Source organism: Manis javanica, chromosome 1, assembly GCF_040802235.1.
Source record: "Manis javanica isolate MJ-LG chromosome 1, MJ_LKY, whole genome shotgun sequence".
Taxonomy (NCBI): Eukaryota; Metazoa; Chordata; class Mammalia; order Pholidota; family Manidae; genus Manis; species Manis javanica.
Window position 1 is genome coordinate 22,335,113 of NC_133156.1, and position 18,359 is coordinate 22,353,471.

General features: G+C 42.1%; 1 protein-coding gene across 3 annotated transcripts; it reads left to right on the forward strand.

The window, feature by feature from the left end:
* The first annotated feature begins 845 nt into the window (after positions 1-845).
* CKAP2 (cytoskeleton associated protein 2) lies at positions 846-18,036 on the forward strand. 3 transcript variants are annotated; one of them, XM_073229845.1, is made up of 9 exons: positions 859-1,871; positions 3,126-3,210; positions 7,607-7,685; positions 7,799-8,664; positions 9,116-9,320; positions 10,499-10,669; positions 12,367-12,436; positions 15,769-16,021; positions 16,484-18,036. In XM_073229845.1, exons 1-9 carry the CDS (start codon positions 1,802-1,804, stop codon positions 16,737-16,739), a joined length of 2,055 nt encoding a protein of 684 aa, XP_073085946.1. In that variant the 5' UTR covers positions 859-1,801; the 3' UTR covers positions 16,740-18,036. The 3 variants fall into 3 exon arrangements, with proteins under 3 accessions (XP_073085953.1, XP_073085946.1, XP_073085947.1); XM_073229846.1 differs by having other exon boundaries at positions 862-1,871; positions 7,610-7,685; XM_073229852.1 differs by lacking the exons at positions 12,367-12,436; positions 16,484-18,036 and having other exon boundaries at positions 846-1,871.
* The last annotated feature ends 323 nt before the right edge of the window (positions 18,037-18,359 follow it).

The window sequence follows — 18,359 nt, forward strand, 5'->3', positions numbered from 1 at the left end:
TTTGTTCTATTTCAAAAAATTGTTTTGCCTCTCTTGATACTCTGTATTTCCATTTAAATTTTAGAATCCTACGGTCAATTTCTATAGGAAAGCCTTCCAGGATTTTGATTGGGATGGGACTGAATAGATAACTTGGAGAGAATGACCACCTTAACAACATAAGGTCTTCTAATCCATAAGCATATTATAGCTCTCCATTTATTCAGGGTTTCCTTAATTTCTCTTAGCAATATTTTACAGCTTCCCACAGAATGTTTCAGCCAGGACCTCCTGGCTTCTACATCCGATGGCTTCTTGCAGTAACAATCCTTCTACACTCTTTGGCACCCAACACACCCCATCTCTGTTTTCCTTCTGTCCCTTGCATTGTCCCACCCTGTTCTCCCACAGGCACGCAGCCTGTGTCACGTGACCAAGAGGAACCACTGAAGCCTAAAATCAATGGTACTTGCAGCTCCATGGGCGGCTGTGTTGGAGAAGACCTGTTCTGGGAGGAAACTTCCTCTTTGGATGGCTTAGGAAAAGTCTGCATTCCCTCCAATTGTGGGATGATGATAATTTTTAAATGTCTTAAATAAGATACCATTCTTGGAGTGGGTGAGGCTAGAGATTAAGGGAGAACTCTCATGTTGGAAAACTTATCAGCTTAACCGATTTTCCTACTCACCATCTCAGCCTATTGAGGCTTCCACGACTTTGAATCACTCTTTTTGCCCATTAAAAAAACAAAGCACAAACACAAGTTCATGTAGCATAAAATCAACCATTTTAAAATGACACGTTCAGTGGAGTGAATCCATTCACAATGTACAACAGCCACTTCTACCTAGTTCCAAAACATTTCCAGCACCCCGAAGAGATCACCTTTCCTGTGAAGTGGTCTCTCCCCACCCCCCAACACCAATCCCTGGCAAACACCAATCTGCGTGATGTCTCTGGGGATTTATCTATCCTGGATATCTTATATGAGTGGAATCATACAGGGCCAGGGAGCTTTAGAGGCTGGCTTCGTTCGCTTAGCACAATGCCTTGGAGGTTCTCCAGTCACTCGTACAACTGTTGCGTTCTGTTAAACCTTTCTCCATCACCTAACAGGAATCCCTGGTTACCCAACCTGTCTGACGAAACTTTAGTAAATAAGCGACGACTAACAGCAGCATGTGCACAGCAACGAAGTCTCCGTTGCGCACTTAGTGCTCCGAGTGGGCCTTCGGGGCACAGTCACACTGAACACGGCGCATTTCGGGAGGGAAAAACTACGGATATCCCGAACTGACGTCCTCATTGGCGGGATGCTACCGTGGGATGCCGAGAAGCCGAGAAAGACGGGAAGAACCGCCCGCAGTTGGGAGCCAGCTCAGAGGCCTCCGACGGATCAGCAGAGGAAGAACGCGCATCCTCCCGGTCCCCGCGTTTACAAGTGCGGCCTCCCTGCAGGGGTCAGGCCCGCGGACCGGGCAGGACCCCGCCGAACACCAGACAGGCCCACCCCGCCCAGTCCCGGGCTGCTCCCCTCGGCCCCCCGGAACCGCCCCCGCCCGCCGACCCCCTGCCCCGCAGGCCGTGACCGCCCCGCACTGTTGAGGTTTGAACACCGCGGGCCCGGCGCCGAGCAGCCTATCAGAACCCGCCGGCTCCGGGCGCGCCTGGCAACCGCGCGCCAGGCCCCGCCCCCAGCGCCCATTGGCCCATTCAATTCACGCCGGGCACCAATGGGCGGCGGCGGCGGCGCGGCCTAAAGCTGGCTGGAGCGGCCGGAGGCAGTGGAGGCGCTGCGACCCGAGGTGTCCCGCGAGCCGCCATGAGCGCCCCGGCCGTGCCCCCGGGCCTGCAGCTGCCCCCGACGCGGAGGACCCAGTCCGCCTTCAGAGGTGAGCGCCACGGTGGCGGGAGCGGCGCCGGCCGGCGGGCGGGCGGCGGCGGGGCGGGGGCGGCCGAGGGTTGCGGGGCGCCCGGCGGGGGCCGCCCTGACCGGGGCTCGGAGGGGCCTGCCCGGCCGTTCGTGGCGGTTGTGAGGCCCCGGGGCGTGGCGCCTCGCACCCGGGGCCGGCGAAGGTCTGCGGGGCGGCGCCCGGTGCTGCTTCCCTGGACACGTTCGCCTCCAGCTTCCTGGGAGTTGGGGTGGCGGGGTCTTGAGAGGGGACGCCGGTTCTCTGTCCTGCCCTCGGGGAACCGGAGGAAGAGCCCGCGCAGCCCGGTCCTGAGTTCGGACCTGGAGCCTAGTGCCCCACCTCTTTCGTTTCTGAAAGCGTGGGAAAATGACGTTCCCCAATGTTTTACTTTCAGGCCGTGGAGAATGTGATTCTTGTGCAGCGGGGTTGTGGGAGACCTTAGGGTAACAGTCTCCTAAAAATGGGATTATTTCTCAAAGGCAGTACTGATAGAAATACCCTATGACCCACTTCTGGGAATTTACCCAAAGAAAACAAAAGTGCTAATTCGAAAAGACACATGCACCCCTATGTTCATTGCAGCATTATTTGCTATAGAGCCAAGATATGGAAGCAGCCCAAGTGCCCGTTGATAGATGACTGGATAAGGATGTGCTACATGTACACAATGGAACATTATTCACCCATAGAAAGAAGGAAATCTTGGATGGACTCTAGTATCATGCTAATTAAATAAACCAGGCAGAGGAAGACAGATTCCGTGTGATTTCACTTATATGTGGAATCTAAAAAAAAAAAAAAAAACCCGAAAAACAAAAAATAGACCTAGAAATACAGACAAAGACTATTTGTTACCATAGGGAGGGGGTTCAGGGGAGCGATGGGTGAAATAGATGGAGGGGATAAAGAGTTACAATTGTAAATCGAAAATAAGTTGTAGGAGTGGAGAAACAACATACAGAATATAACCAATAGTATTAGAGTATCCAGGTGTGGTAATGGGGTAACTATACTTAACTGTGGCAAGCATCTAGTAATGTATCAACTCAGCATGTTGTACATCTGAAATCAATATAAAACTGTATATCAACTCATTCCAATTAAAAAAAAGGCAATACTAAGTTGGGAAATTGTTACGTACAAGATTTTTCAAAGTAAAATCTTCATTTAATAAATGCAGTAATTATTTGATGTTACTGAAACTAATGTTGACTTGTAACTTTTTTTATTTAGAGCAAAGAAGCCAAAAACTCAAAGAACATCTGTTAAAAAGAAAAACATTTTTTTTGTACAAACAGGAAACTCAGGCATTTTCCAGGTGAGATCAACTTTTTTCACTTTAGGTCTATAAAATTTTGTTACAGCTGTGCAAGAAAATAATGTGAACCACGCGTATAATTTAAGATTTTCTACTAGCTACATTTAAAAAGTTTTTTAAAAGATGAGATGAATTTTAATAACCTTTTTTTTACCCTAATATATTCCCTGTTACCATTTCAACATGTAATACTAAAAAATTATCTTTGAGATATTTTGCATTTTTTTTTTGGCATATAGTTTTCAAATCTGGTGTGTGTATCTCCATTTGGATGAGCCACATTTCTAGTTCTCAACACTCACATGTGGCTGGTGGCTATCTTACTGGATGGTGCAGCATTAGATCGTCATTTCCAGTATAGATTAATTCACGCTCTGAGAGGAAACAATCATTTTAAAGCAAAGTGTGTGTATATACCAGAATATTGATTTATGGTTTATACACTACCACCAAGATCAGACTTTCTGTAAATGGGCAAGCTTTCTTATGGGGTGGGGGTTGGGGAGTTGCCCTCCCAGTGGTTTGGAGATCATTTGTTTTAGTCTCAGCCCTCCACAGGAATATCTCCACATTATTTTGTTAAAATTTAAAAAGTAGTATGTGGTGTGGCTAAAACAAAAACCCATGGAAGTCTAAAGCAGAAAATGAAAAGGTCCCCTCGTCTCTAGAGGTGATGGCTGGTAATGCCCTCCAGGCTGCTTCTGTGCAGTCTTAAGAGCCCGGGCTTTAGAGCCATTAGGACCTGGGCTGGAATCTGTGAGTCTGCTACTACAGCCCTGTAACCTCAGGGTTACGTGGCCTCTTTGAGTTTGTGTACTTGTATTAAAACAGGACAGTGATACGTGTTTCCTGGGATTAAGTGAAAAGGTGAAAGCATCGTGCCGTGTCTGGTGTACACCGAGAGCCCGAGAAGCTTTGTACACACAGCGGGTTGGTTCTTGGAACACTTCACTCTCCTGGTTGCCCTAATTTTCTCCCAGTATAATTGAGATCCTTGTGGGTTTTAAAAAGTCTAATTTTAATTTGCATTTCTGTATGCTAGCTACTTTGCTTACTGATAGATTATGTCTTTAGGAATGCTTCATATCCTTCCGCATGATGGAAAGTGGTCAGATTCTGCTTATATTTAGGAGAGAGAGCTGACAGGACTCAGTGATGGATTAGATACAGGATATAAAAGAAAGGAGTTGGGATGATCCTGAATGGTCTCGATTAAAGGAGGCTAAAGAGATATGACAACTGAATTCAACACATGACCCTTTCATGGTACCCGGTACCACCCGGTAGTGGAAGGGGAATGCCATGAAGGAAATTACTATGTATGTAATTTATCTATGTAAGTAAGCATTTACATACATGTATGTATGTAGATGCTATAAAAGTTTCCAACTAGAATATGAACAGTGTATTAAAGTGGTATATCAAGGAAAATTTATTATTTTGATTACTGTAGTTCTGTAAGACAAAAATTCCTATTTTTAGGAAATAAAGATTGAAGCGTTTAGGGGTAAAGACCCATCACGTATATAAATTAACTTCAGGTAAAAAATTATTTATATTCCACACATACCACATGTTCGTTCAAAAAAAGTGCAAATGATAATGCAAATGGGATAAACTCAACAATAGGCAAACCTGGGTTAAAAAGTATGTGGCTATCCTTTGAGCCATTCAGAATTTTGCAACTTCATCAAAGTTCGGCATTTCTAGATTAAAATGTTTGAAAATTTTTAACTTTAATAAGTTGCTTTACTTTAGAATAAACATTTTCTTTCACAGATCCCACATTTCTTAAGACAAACTGGTGATCCTAGACTTTTTATTTGAATAACTGAGTGGATAATGATGCCACATATTGAGATGAGGAAGGGTGAGGGCGGAGGTGGGGGAGTCGCTTCTGCTCTGACCATGCTGAGTCCCAGGTACCAGTGACGTCACACGAAGATGCCAAGCCGTTGTGCGTTTGATGTTCAGGGGTGAGACTGGGTCTGGGAATAATAAATTTGGGCCTTGTCAGTGTGAGGATATTTATTTAAAACCTTGGGGTAGAATTAGATTACTGGAGAGTAAGCAGAGAGAGTGTTAATTCAAGTAAGATGGTGATTCTGAACTATTATTTAAATTAAGGAATCTAACTGGGTCCTGGGGTTTATGATATTCTTACACACAAATGGGAAGAAAAGAAAATTCTAAAAACTCTTTTTCTGGCTTTACCAGGAAATCTCAAGTACTGTATTTACTCCTTTCAGAAAACAGGTGTAAATATTATTATTTGAGCAACAAATTATTAAATAGACAACCAGTTAGAGTTGTAGTTTTTCAAAATTAAATAGCTCTGTCTTACTATTTGTAAGGTGGATATTTTAAGACTCCTTTGTGCAGATAACTCTCTGAGATCAGTTTTAACATAACAAAACAAAATAGAATTATATATTTTCATGTAAGTCTCCACACTGAATAGTGAATAAAGTGGATTCTCCTTATTACTTTGAGATATTTTAGCTAGCAGTTAGAAAGGCCAGCGATTTCAAGACCAAGTACTAGAATTCTGTTGGCACTGAGAGAAAAGGAGGAGTCCGTGAGAAGTATAAAACTAAAATCCAAAGGCAGAAGAAAAGCTTGAAATTTGAATGTGGCTTTGAGCCCTAGTAACATTAAGGAGAAGAGAGAGACTTAGAAGAAGTGGACCACTGAGGCAGAAGGAAAAGTAGAAGATCTGATGATATTTAAAGAAAAGGTGACTACCTGTGTGAAGTGCTGTTGAAATGTTCAGTAAGATGAAGGCAGAGCTGTGGGAACACAGAGGTGGGTGACATTCGGAGGGTCAGAAGGGGGGTGGGGACATGGCATAGGCGGTGATAGGCATGGGCCAGACGGAATGTGACCTCATGGGGACTGTGTATATAGAATGCCTACTTTTGAGGAGTTTGTTGCAAAGAAAAGAGAAATGAGGGAGTAGCTGAAAAGAAATGTGAGGTTTAAGGTTTTTTAAAGTGAGAAGTAATATACAGGGTTTATATGCTGATGGGGATGACCTGGTAGAGGGACACGGGAATGATGCGTAAGCGTGAGCAGCTGAGTCAGGAGCAGACGGCCCGAGCGGGGAAAAAGGAGGGGCACCGATGCAGCGGCTGCCCGGACACCCGCGGGCCGCCCACTCGCCCTGTCGGCAGGGAGGAGGCAGAAGCTAGGGTGCGGAGCCTGGTGGGCTGGCGGTCTCGGTAGGGGAGAGACGGGCTAATTCTTCTTCAGATTGTTTCTCATTTTCTCGGTGAGATAACATTACAGTATAGTGCAGGCCCAAAAGCAATAGGGGCTGAGATCGACGGGGGCCTGCTTAGTTAAGGTACCACCTTGGTTGCAACCTGGGAGACGGACCCTGAGCACCATCTCTTCCACCCCACAGTGGATAGTGGGCCAGGGCGCAGCTAGTGGGGTATTTGCCATCAGGTGGTGAGGGCAGGAGCTTCAGCTGGGGGCACCACAATGCCCAGGGCAGTGCCTGAGAGGAACAGGAAGCGCCTGAGCTCAGGAGGGCACTACCAAGATACCCTGCTGGGGGGCACATCTGGCCTTTCTCTGCATCGTTCAGAGCATGTAGTACAAGCCATGCCAACGCTCTGCCCCCCATCCAAGCTGGCGGAGCAAACACATGTGCAAGGCAGTGTAACCAAGTGATCAACTGCAGAGATTTCAGATGTTTGTTGACTCTGAAATGTGCTTTGTTTTCATGTTTTAACATTTCTGGCCTCGGAATCTGTCTTGGAATCAATCATATATCTAATTGACCCTGTTTTTCCCCCTTCATGGAATGCAAAACTGTAATTACTTACTAAGACATACTCCAGTTCATGCTAACTAGGGTGTATCTGTAAAAGAAGTTTAGGTGAAATCCTTGAGGCAGCATTTGCTTTTATATATTCTAAATGCAATGCCATCTGGAAACTGAAGTTTATATTCTTAATAAATTGTGAGTATGTGTATGGAAAATTTTGGATTTTGAGAGGACTGTTTAAAATTTTTTTTCAATGTAAATCTGTTACTAAGTACTTAAAACTTAACCGAAGAACGTGTTGTTTAGTAAAGGTGCTTGAAGACTTATTTGAACGACTTGAGAAGAATGGTTTGGAATGAGATTGCCAGTGTTAGAAATATTAACACTGTCCCCCCATAGAATATTTAAAGAAAATATCTTTAAATTCTTCAGCCATCTTGCTTACACTATTAGTCACCCTATAACAAAGCAAATTCTTACTTTGGACAAATAAATTTCAGCTCAGTCCTTGCTTCAATTTAAAATTCCCACATCAGGTAATTGTTAATATTGTCCCATTGCTCCCCCCAAAAGGTGCACCTCTGTGTTCCAAGGTTAAGTTTTTGTGTGTGTTTGTTTCAGCAGTAATGGCCAGAGCGTGATGACATCTGAGGGTTCAGTCCATGCAGAGACAAAAATTCTGAAAACTAAAACAAACATGGTAAGATGTGGGCATAACTTTCACAAACTCTCTTTTCCCTCTTTCTCTTTCCTAAACTCCTTATGAAAGAAATGAGTTTTGAAATACTGATTTGTCCTAAATAATTTTTTCAGGTTGATAAAGAAAATGTTAGTAGACCTACAGGGAGCAGAAATAATATAACAGTGGAAAAAAATTGTGTCCCTTTAAAACCCTCTAATGAATTGGCCAGTTCAACTACAGCAAATGATACCTATGATTCTGAGGATAGCAGTCACACTCTACAGTTGTTACCAGTTAAAGATGACCCCCAACGTCAACACTTGACATTAAGCCAAGCATATCACCTTAAAAACAATAATAAAAAGAAACAAGTGGTGACAGAAAAACCAAAGCAAGATACTGATGTGCCCAAGAAGCCTATGCTGGGGTCTTATCGTGGCCAAATTGTTCAGTCTAAGGTTAATTCATTCAGAAAACCTCTACAAGTCAAAGACGAGAGCTCAGCAGCAGCAGAGAAACATGCACCTGCTGTCTCCAAAGCCACCATGCCTCAGCCTGGGAACACCAACAGGGTCGTGGGGAGAAACGACAGCGCCTCAGACGTGACAGCTGCCCCCAGATGTGTGAGCACTGCACCTCAGGACAGACAGCTCACGCGACCCCCTATCAGAAGTCACCACAACGCCCAGGGAGCTGTGAATCCCGGCCCCAAGAGAACCTCTGCCAGTGTGCCAGTTCAGAAAGGGCCTTGTGGAAAAGAGTGGCTGCAGTTAAATGCAGTTTCATCTGGTGTCAAAACCAGTTCTACTCAGGATGTAAAGAGAAATAAGACACTGTCAAGAAGTACAACTTCGGAAATTGTAGCCAGGCCTGCTTCGTCTTCTAATACCAAACTGACAGAAAAGTCAAAATCCACTGACCAGCACAGACACACTACCACAAAAGTGACCTTCAGTGCGGGACCAGCTAGGTCCAGAGAGACAGCAGAAGAGAGAAAGTAAGTAGGTTAATTTTATTAGCATAACTTTCGATACAGCACCATTTGTAAATTTGGCTTCTAATTTCCTTGAATGGGTTAGAATTTTTGTGTGTGGATTCTCTTCTGTTATCTGCTGACAAATTTAAGTTCATATTGTTGGAACAATTCCTGAGTTCCTAATTTACCTAAGTCGTGACCTACGTTACTGTTCTTGAGTGTGTTTATTAGGTTGTTTTATGTAATCTAAGTTCAGGTGATTAATAAAATTGAAAAATATAACCTCTGCATTTCAGAATGCCTGCTTCAGGTCTTTGAGCATATAATTAAATTAATATGTTCAGTATTTTTCCTCAAACTTGTGAATTGTGTATGAACTATCATGGAGCTACTAGTTTTTGCCTTTTCCTCTGTCTGAGAGAACTCTGTCGCCAGTACCACAGTAATGGTCATGTCTTTCTGCCCACCGTAGAGCTCGTCTGAGTGAGTGGAGGGCTGGCAAAGGAAGGGCGCGGGCAAGGCCTCCTGCCTCGGGAGTCACCCAGCCTGAGCCCGGAGGGCAGGAGGGAAAGCCGGCCGGGTCCTTCTGGACTACCATGGCGGAGGAAGACGAGCAAAGACTATTCACTGAGAAAGTAAACAGGACGTTCGCTGAATGCATAAACCTCATTAATGAGGTAAAGCCTTACATTTGTGTAGTAGTTTATAGTTTGCAAATTACCTTCGTAAATATTGTCTCGAATTACGTGGTCAATCTTTTTTGACCGAGCAATGTGGTAATGGTGTTACACCGACTCACGCTTATTGTGAGCTTCTCTTTAGCCTTTATTGGACTGCATTTTCACTGAGTTCACATAAATATATCAAAGGGATAATCAGAGTTTTTTTACTTGAGTTATAAATAGCATATTTCTCTGAGATGCCATAGAGTGAGCTGGGGTGGATTTTCATTATGATACTTCTGTTATGTTCATTCAACGTATTCACACATTATTTTTTCCACTAATATTTACCAAAGAGTAGCAACATAAATTGAGTCATTATCATCACAGATCAAATTTAAGTTAATAAAATGTTTGCAAAGAAAATCCCACTAATCTAAAACAGCACCCTCGTGGCCTTGACCTTGCCGTAGAATCATCCTGTTGGGCCCACGTCCCCCAGGGCAGAGGACCCACTGCAGCGCGCCTCCTTTAGCCCTGCCTGCTCTCTAATCTTGCTTTGGTCACCGCTAGTGTCTAATAAGCTCCATAGCGGGACCGAATACACAGAGGATGACTTCAAACCTTACTCTCGCTTCATGAGCGACTTTAAACTTTCTGTGGCTCTGAGCACTGGTGAAAATTAGTCAGGGAAAGTGATCCTATTCTTATTTCTGCTCAGCTGAGATTTTTTGCTGATACTATCGGATTTTTCTGCCCTGTTATTTAACCATATACAACTCCTACTTACATAAATCATTACTGATTCATTTTAACCTTAATATCAAAACCTGACAAAGACAATAAAAAAAAAAATCCTGCAAGCTATTCTCATTCATAAGCATTTGTTAGATGCAGCAATTCTCAAGTATTAAATGGAATCCCACAATATATAAATGATAAGCTTCAAGGTCAAGTAGTGTCGGTCATTTTTAATAATATTTTTCTCAACTAGTATTTCCTTTTTTTTCTGTCTCACACTGGTGACTGATAGGCTTAAACACTGATAATGTTGGGAGTACGGAGAGTAGTGGATATTTTTATGAATGATTTCCTATTTTCTCTGTCACTTATCTTGCTTATAGTAAGCTTACTTGATTATTGGTAGTTTGTAGGCTAAATGATATCACTCACTTTCTTTGTTGGGGTTTTAGGGATGCTCAAAAGAGGAAATACTGGTCACACTGAATGACCTGATTAAAAATATTCCAGATGCCAAAAAGCTTGTGAAATATTGGATATGCCTTGCGCGGATTGAACCCCTCACAAGTCCTATTGAAAATATTATCGCAATCTATGAGAGTGCCATTCTGGCAGGAGCTCAGGTAAGACGAAAACTTCCTGGTCTTTGTTATTATAATGGAATTATTCAGAATCATTCTGAAACACATCCTGACATAACCTGGTAGGATTGTGGCCCTGTGCGTGGCTGTCACAAGTGTTTAAAGGCCGGCCACGAGGACTCATGTTCACAAATCTCAGCCTTGTAAAACCTGCTCGCGTTCTGGGGGTGACCAGACCTTGGAAAACGGATGAGCTGAATCATCCTCAGTGAAACTGGCTGTGAGAAACAGGTCAGCACAACGTGGCATTCTCCCATTTCCTCAATGAGAAATCTGGGAAACCGAGTTTTTCATATTAAATTGTATTTATTGAATATAAAGCAAGTGGAATTAAATTAATTTTTAAATGCTAGCAGCTCTGATGGCTTTGTGAGCGAGCTCTCACCTCAGGAGTGCACCTTGATACACTCACGTTCGCATGGCGTGTTTGGTCCTGCCTGGTACAGAAAACGGCAGTGAGCTAGTTTCTCTGACATCATTGCCGTTGTAGTGGTTGGATGACATTACCTCTCACCTCTTCCTAGTCTTGTTCCCAAAGGCCTTGGGTGTAGAGTAAATTGTGTCTTGAGGTTTTTTGGTCTGATTGGGTTTTTGTTTTTATGGGCAGATGTTCCTAAGATGTATTTCCTTTTGACCAGGTTTCTCAAAAATGCATTTTTGGAGATTGTTCACAAAGAAAGTTTTAAAAAATCCCTTTTGGACTTTCCTTAAGAAAGCTATGTTCACTTTAGTCTCAGCAAAGCCAACAAATGATCTTGGACCCTTCACCTGAGTCAGAAATCAAACATTCAGCAGGTAGTTTCCAGCGGCTACTGTGTGTAAAACACTTTGCTGAAGGGTGACTGTATCTGATGGAATCCCACCTGGACGGGGCGTTATCTCCCCACCTCGTTGCCGCGGAAGGGCTACGGCATTACAGCAAGCACACAAAACCGGAGCCAAGGGTTCACAAAGAAGGAACAATGAAAGAGAAAGATGTGACATCACAGCAGGAGTTGGAAGGCAAGAATCAAAATTAGCCCAGAACGTTGAAAGCAGGATGAGTGAGCAGTTCAGGAGTAAGTTTAGAGGACTAAGACTATGAGCCAGAGCCTCCCCGTTCATAGGATCTTAAATGCTGCATTAGCAGGCCTGGTAGTTTAAACAAATACAGTGAGTATTCACAATACCCGACACATAATGTAGTAGTTACCTAGTGAACTGCTGAATTTGAATGAAGTATGTTAGACTGATCAAACAGCATATGAAACAAAAATATAACCATGAGTTTGGATCTAAGAGAAACGGAGTAAATGTAATACAAATTTTAAGTTAATATAATCAGTTCTTTAATAGATAGTATAATATTAATTTGCTGATTGTTCATTAATTGTGTTCATATCAGGCAAGCAGTAATATTTACCAAAGTCTTAAGAAAAATTATGGGGGGGAAAAATCTTGAACTGAAGAAATTCTGATCCTTAAGTTAATTCTTAGTCTATAAATTGGAAAAGACAGCCTTTTTCTCATTTTGAGTGGTGAAATGAGCGCTCTGAGGAACATGGTCTGAGAACCACTGCCTTTATTTTAAAATATGAAATTTAATCACTGGCTTTAATATTTTCAACTTGGATGACCTGGTTAATGTCTGAGAATATAAAACTCACTTGGGTCTGCTTTCTTTGTTAAAAAAAATCAAGCCTATTGAAGAAATGCGACATGTGATTGTAGATATTCTAACAATGAAAAGTCAAGAAAAAATTAAATCTGGTAAGTTAGTTTCTTTGGTTTCCTTCATGTGAATTGTGATTTTGTGAAATTTCTTTGCTGAATTATTTCTCTTCTATCTTTTTCAATGTTGTGATTATGCAGGTTGTTTCTTTCCTCAAACTTCTGTGGACTTAACACTAAGATTCAGTGGACTTACTAATACAGTGAACTTCAAATTAGGTCTAGTTCAAAATCCAAATTTGTCATTAAGGGTCTGAAAGTTAGCTTGTTAGGCCTTTATTTCCTGTCTTAAACATGAGGCAGTTTGACTACATGATCTCTAAGAACTTTTACCTGTTAAGTCAGCTGTTCTGTGTGTGCTCTAAAGAAGGTCATTCAGAAACGAGGGATAGTGTGGAGCTGAGAAAAGAGATTTATTAGGTGTCCGGTATATAAAAACATAAACATTTTCTAGATTCAGATAGGTTGTGGCAATTACTGTGACCTTTTGTAAGAAATTTAAACCCTTATCTGTAAAATGGGACATTAATATTGATTGTTAGGACCATTGAATGAAATAATGTGTGTCAGAATCATGTCCTGTGACACTTATCTAGGTCAAGGGCTAAACTTCAAATAAAAGATCGTATTGAAATACTAAGTGAGCTAATGTAACTTTTGTTTACCTGTTACCCAAAAAAGCTATTTAGTGGAATTAATATGCTAATGGCTTATCTACATGCAAGGAGGTCGTGCTTCTATGCAGTATGTTTATTAGTTCAACACCAATTATTTCATTCTATGGCTGCTGTTAATGTGCCCCAGGAGAATGTACAGAAACTGCTTATGATTTGATCCTATGAGTTCCATCTAATGAAGGAGCTTGAGAAGGAAGGTTGGATGGGTTGGGTGCAAGGAAAGACTCGTGTACCCCACCAAGAGGAGGAGAGGTGTAGGAGCACCCCATCCCGGCAGAATGAGCGATGGGGGTCCACAGGCACAAGCGTCCGGTTGTAAACGACTAAGTCCTGGGGATGTGCAGCACAGCACGGTGACTATGGTTAACAATACTGTGTTGCATGTTTGAGAGCTGCTAAGGGTAAATCTGAAAAGTCCTCACAAGAAAAAATATTTTCTAGTTGTATATGGGAGCAGATATTAGCTAGACTGATTCGGGTATCATTTTGCACTATATACAGTGTCAAGCCATGATGTTACACACCTGAAACTAATATACAATTATATTGTTGATTATATGTCAAAGAATTTTTTTAGATAGCCCAATCCTGTGTCTTACATGCTAAAGACAGCAAAGTGAAAAATAAGAATTCCATAAAAAGCCGCCTTCCTGATAATTCCCACTGGCTTGAGAGACATGTGGAAGAGAAAACCAGTATTTAAATGTGATTCAGTTATTCTCATTTTCCCTTAATAGAAAAATACGAGTTAGGGGAATCTTTTCCAGCCTGCAGAAATTTGTCTTTAAATGGAAAAAGAAATGCTGTTCATAAACTCTTGGCTTTCTACAATGTATAATTTCTAGATACAAAATCAGTTTTACAACCTAACATTGTTTGTAAACAGCAAGAAAATATCACTGGGAAAAAGAAGACAAATAATGAAAGCGAGGTAAGCAGGCACCGCCTGGGTGTCTCTCGCAACCTCGGCCCCACACCTCCAAACTGACGGCGAGCGTCGCTATCCCGTGAACCTCATCCTCCCTTTGGGTCCCTGTGTCAGCGACCAACACTGCCCACTTCTCCGAGCCATAAGTCCTGGGATTTTGTTTCATTCCATCTCTTCGCCACTCCCCGACCCCTGCTCACAGCCGATCAAATTCAGTCTGATTCCCTAAGCGTCTCTTAAAATCCATGTACTTCTGTCCTGACGCACTTGTCAGTTCTCCGGTCAGGAGCACCTGCAGCGCTCGTCGGGCCCGCGGCAGCCCCCTCACCCACGTCCCTTCTCAGCCCTGCAGCCGGAAGGCCCCGTGGCCCCTCTGTGTGATCCCTGACTTCGGCCGCTCCCTGTCGCTCTTCCTCTCTCTCTATCCCGGAGGGGAATTCACTGCCTCTTGCCTCTGGGTCTCTCCAGGCCTGTCTTTCTACTTGTCAGCTAACGCCTGCTCACCCTTTAGACCTCGGCTCGCATGTTCTTCCTCGGGCGGCCTTCCGGATCCGCACCCTTCCTCTCCCCCCAGCCAGGTTAAATGCAGGTCGAGTGCCTGTTTGTCTTGTATTTTCAGCTGTAAACTTGAGGGACAAGGACAGTGTCCATGTTCCTCGACATCGTACCCCCAGGGTTAGCACAACGCCTGGCATATATCAGGCACTTCCCGTATTTGTTGAGTTTGTGGATCCATATTCCTTCTCTCCCCACTTCAAATCTCCCCATCACGAAAACAGTCATATCCACTTAACCATATAACGGAAACATCTCTTAGTAAGAGTCTATAACGACCCAATGCGAGGTCTTTCCAGCTTGAACTCCTTGTCTTCCCTCACTGCTTCCCCACAGCACCATCTCTTACCCCCAAAAAAGAAAAGAAAAATCCTTCTCTGTCATTAAAGACTCGTAAGGAAGAAGTTTTAGAAGGGCTGCCTCCGACAGACGTGCATACTCATTCTGACTTAGACACGTATTCATTTTTTATTAGTCCAACTCGAAATGACTCTTGAATTGCACTCTTCTCACTGCCTATCTCTACCACCTTTAGACTGTTACAGCGGCTTTGTGTTGTGACCAGCAGAAGTCATTTATTTTCATTCCCTGCCATCCTAAACTATTTATATAGTGACCAAATCTCTGTGTCTGTCTCTGCAGTGCATTTTTTAAAAAACTTTCTGCATGTGAAGTTCTTTACAGTCCAGCCCCTTCCTACCTCTCCGAACTCATCACCTCCTGTCCACATTCCCACTTTGCTCCTTACCCTATATTCTAGGCACACTGTCCCTCTAATGTTGTCTAAGTGGATTGTTTTCTCTTAAGCTTCATACCAAGATTGTCTTCCTTAGTCTCAAGTACTCATTTTTCAGACCCTGCCTAAGTGGTGGTTCCCTTTTTTGGGGTTCCCATAACCCTTTGTTCCTACCTCAACTATAGCATTTTTATTATTTCATGATTGTTTTCAAGTGTGTGTCTTCCACAGAATGTGAACTTAAAGGACAAGAATTATTTCATTCTTACATTCGTATCTATGGTCCCTGACACATGGGAGATAATAAATATTTGTTAAACTTGCCTGCAGCATTTGCTCAAGAAAAGTAATGGTTAGAAGATGGCAGTTTGGGTCTTTTATTTTGAAAGTCTGGCCAACTATGAATACCTTTAATGTCTTCTGATTTTGTTTTTTAAATTTGACCAAATCTTAGTCTATAAATATTTTTCTATAGGAGAAAATACAGAGGTTTGTGCAGCCAAGGAACAAATCCCAGAAGTTAAACCTGAAGATACAGGTATCAATGTAGAGTCAGAAAAACTGGACGTGGAAAATACACATCACAGAAATGTGGTATTTCAAGACTGTGAAAAAGAGCAAAATGACAGAACAAAAGATCCAAGCAATGATGTTAAAACTCCCAATACAGAAATCAGGGCAAGTTGCCTAATTAAGTATAACGTGTCTACTGCGCCATGCTTGCAAAGGTAAACTTTCAAAATGCAACGTGCTGAGATCTGTTTTTCTGCTTAGGAATAGTAAATATGGTATTTAGAATCTTTGAGATAGCTTCTGATTAGAGCCATCATTTGTTTAGAAAAGTTTCAAACAAATGTCATGTGGACATTTCACATTTGAAATATTTGCTTTTCCCTAAATACTGCCGTTGAAAAAGAAAACTTTTACATCATTTTACTCTAACCTCTGTTATCATTGATAACAGCAGGTTTTGGAACTGAGCAATGAACCAACTTTATAGATAGTTATCTACTGTGTGTAAGTCATAACAACAAACAGGAAAGGATTAGCTTGAGGTACCTCTCTGTAGATGAGCAGTCATATGGTTGTAATACAAGTTAATAGTATGATAAATATCATAAAAGCACAAAATAGAATTGTTAATGTGTTTTTAACTGAGAATAATTTTGTGGTTTTTGGGTTTTTTTTAGTATAAAAAAGAAAATACAGTCTGATGAAACAAATTCTACATTTAAAGAGCTGAAGTTTCTAACACCAGTTAGACGTTCTCAGCGTATTCAAGACAAGACGTCTCAATTGCCAGATATGTTGAAAGACCATTATCCTTGTGTGTCTTCACTGGAGCAGTTAACTGAGTTGGGAAGCAAAACCGACGCCTTTGTGTGCCGCCCTAACGCAGCACTGTGCAGGATGTACTCGGAGACTGAGACAACAGAGGACAAATAAGCTCTGATGGGGGTCAGCGCTTCTGTAATCCGGGGCATTAGAGCCTTGTGGCGTTGCATGTCTCTCAGGCAGGCGTGAGCCAAGTGCCTAGGATGAGGGCTGTCGGCGCTTGTACCGGTCACACGACAGCAGGTGTCACCTTCTGTGCACTGGAAAGCTGATCCTCCCCTGTGAGCTCAACAGTTGGAGTTTTTCTCTAAGAAGATATATTTTGTCAACTAGTATACTATGTTTCTTGAATATAAACAAGTTTCATTGTAGTATTAGCTTAGCTTGTTCACTTTTACAGGCATAAAGAAAACTCACAAGTCATTACATGAAAGTGTAGTGATGCTGCATCATCAGGAAATGAGGTGGGCTAGATAAAATTGGTATTTTTGCATGGACATGTCTTTAAAATGTACGCATCCTTGCCTTTAAAGAGAATACTGACTTTTGCCTTTCCTTGATTCTGGATCAGGGTGAAAGTCAGCCTTACAATGTGGAGGGACTCTCTGCAAACCTTAAGATCAGCTTGTCTCCGCGCCCAGTCCTGGTTCCCCAGGCTGCTGCGGTCTGTCGGGGCCCTTGGACTGCCTGCGGGTCTTCCCGTCACTGCAGGAGAGTCTGTGCCCCAAGTCTCAGCCTCTTTATTTCTGATTGTAGCTGAGTCACCTGGTAGGATAATTAATTAAATAACACCATTTCTAAGAGAAGATACTTCGTAGTAAGAAAGAATAGGTGCCAAACTTAGTAGGTATTTGAAACTTTAAATCTGAATTCCTTTCATTAGCTCCCTTTGTAACTTGACTAACAAAATAGTAAAATTTTAACTTCCATCACTTTATCTGATGAAGTTTATAGACTGTTAGAATGGAATTAGAGAATATTCTATTTTGGTGGCATTTGTAGAATAACTAATAGTTAAGCTTGCTTTCTTGCTCTATAAAAACTTTACTGTTAAACCACGCCCCCTGCAACATGGGAGTGTACACAGTAAAAGTTCTCTTCTCCCCATACATAAATACCACCAATAAAATTGTTTCATAGTCTCTGAACTAATACCGAAGTGGGGTACGTCCCCTACCAACTCTAAGGTAGTCTCAGAGAAGTAACTGATCATTGTGAAAGATTAGTATTAAAACTGTGTAATGCTAAGTGTGGTTGAACAGTCACATAGTCTTATTTACGTTCATTCAGTCCATTTGTATCAAAGCACCTGTGTTCTGTTTATTGTCTTCTGTCATAGAGAGTAGGATTTTATTCTTTTTTAAACTGTGCACCTAATATGTATACAATAAATTAAAATATATGCATAGCAATATTTCCATGACACTTATTTCAGCAAATATGAAATACAGTTTAACCATGAGTAAATGTGAATCTTGCCTTTGAAACACATTATAGTGGGATTTGACTTGAGGTTTTCAACACTAAAAATAAGTGTCTGCTTAATGATATATTTCCTTTTGAAAAATTATCAATCTACTTACCTAAAAATCTAACTTAATTCTTCAGCTTGTTTTTTTCATATTTGTATGACTGGGACAAAAGATGCCATTTTGAATTAAACTTCAAGCTTTATAATCATCCATCCCATATGGTTCATTTGGCCATATAATACTGCTTAAAACAGTGAAA

Bases quoted from the DNA above. Each gene is read 5' to 3' on its own strand.
- CKAP2 (XM_073229845.1), top strand. From the start codon at position 1,802: ATGAGCGCCCCGGCCGTGCCCCCGGGCCTGCAGCTGCCCCCGACGCGG. The intron at 1,872-3,125 runs GTGAGCGCCACG...TTTTTTATTTAG, and splicing joins GACCCAGTCCGCCTTCAGAG to AGCAAAGAAGCCAAAAACTC. The intron at 10,670-12,366 runs GTAAGACGAAAA...AAAAAAATCAAG, and splicing joins CCATTCTGGCAGGAGCTCAG to CCTATTGAAGAAATGCGACA.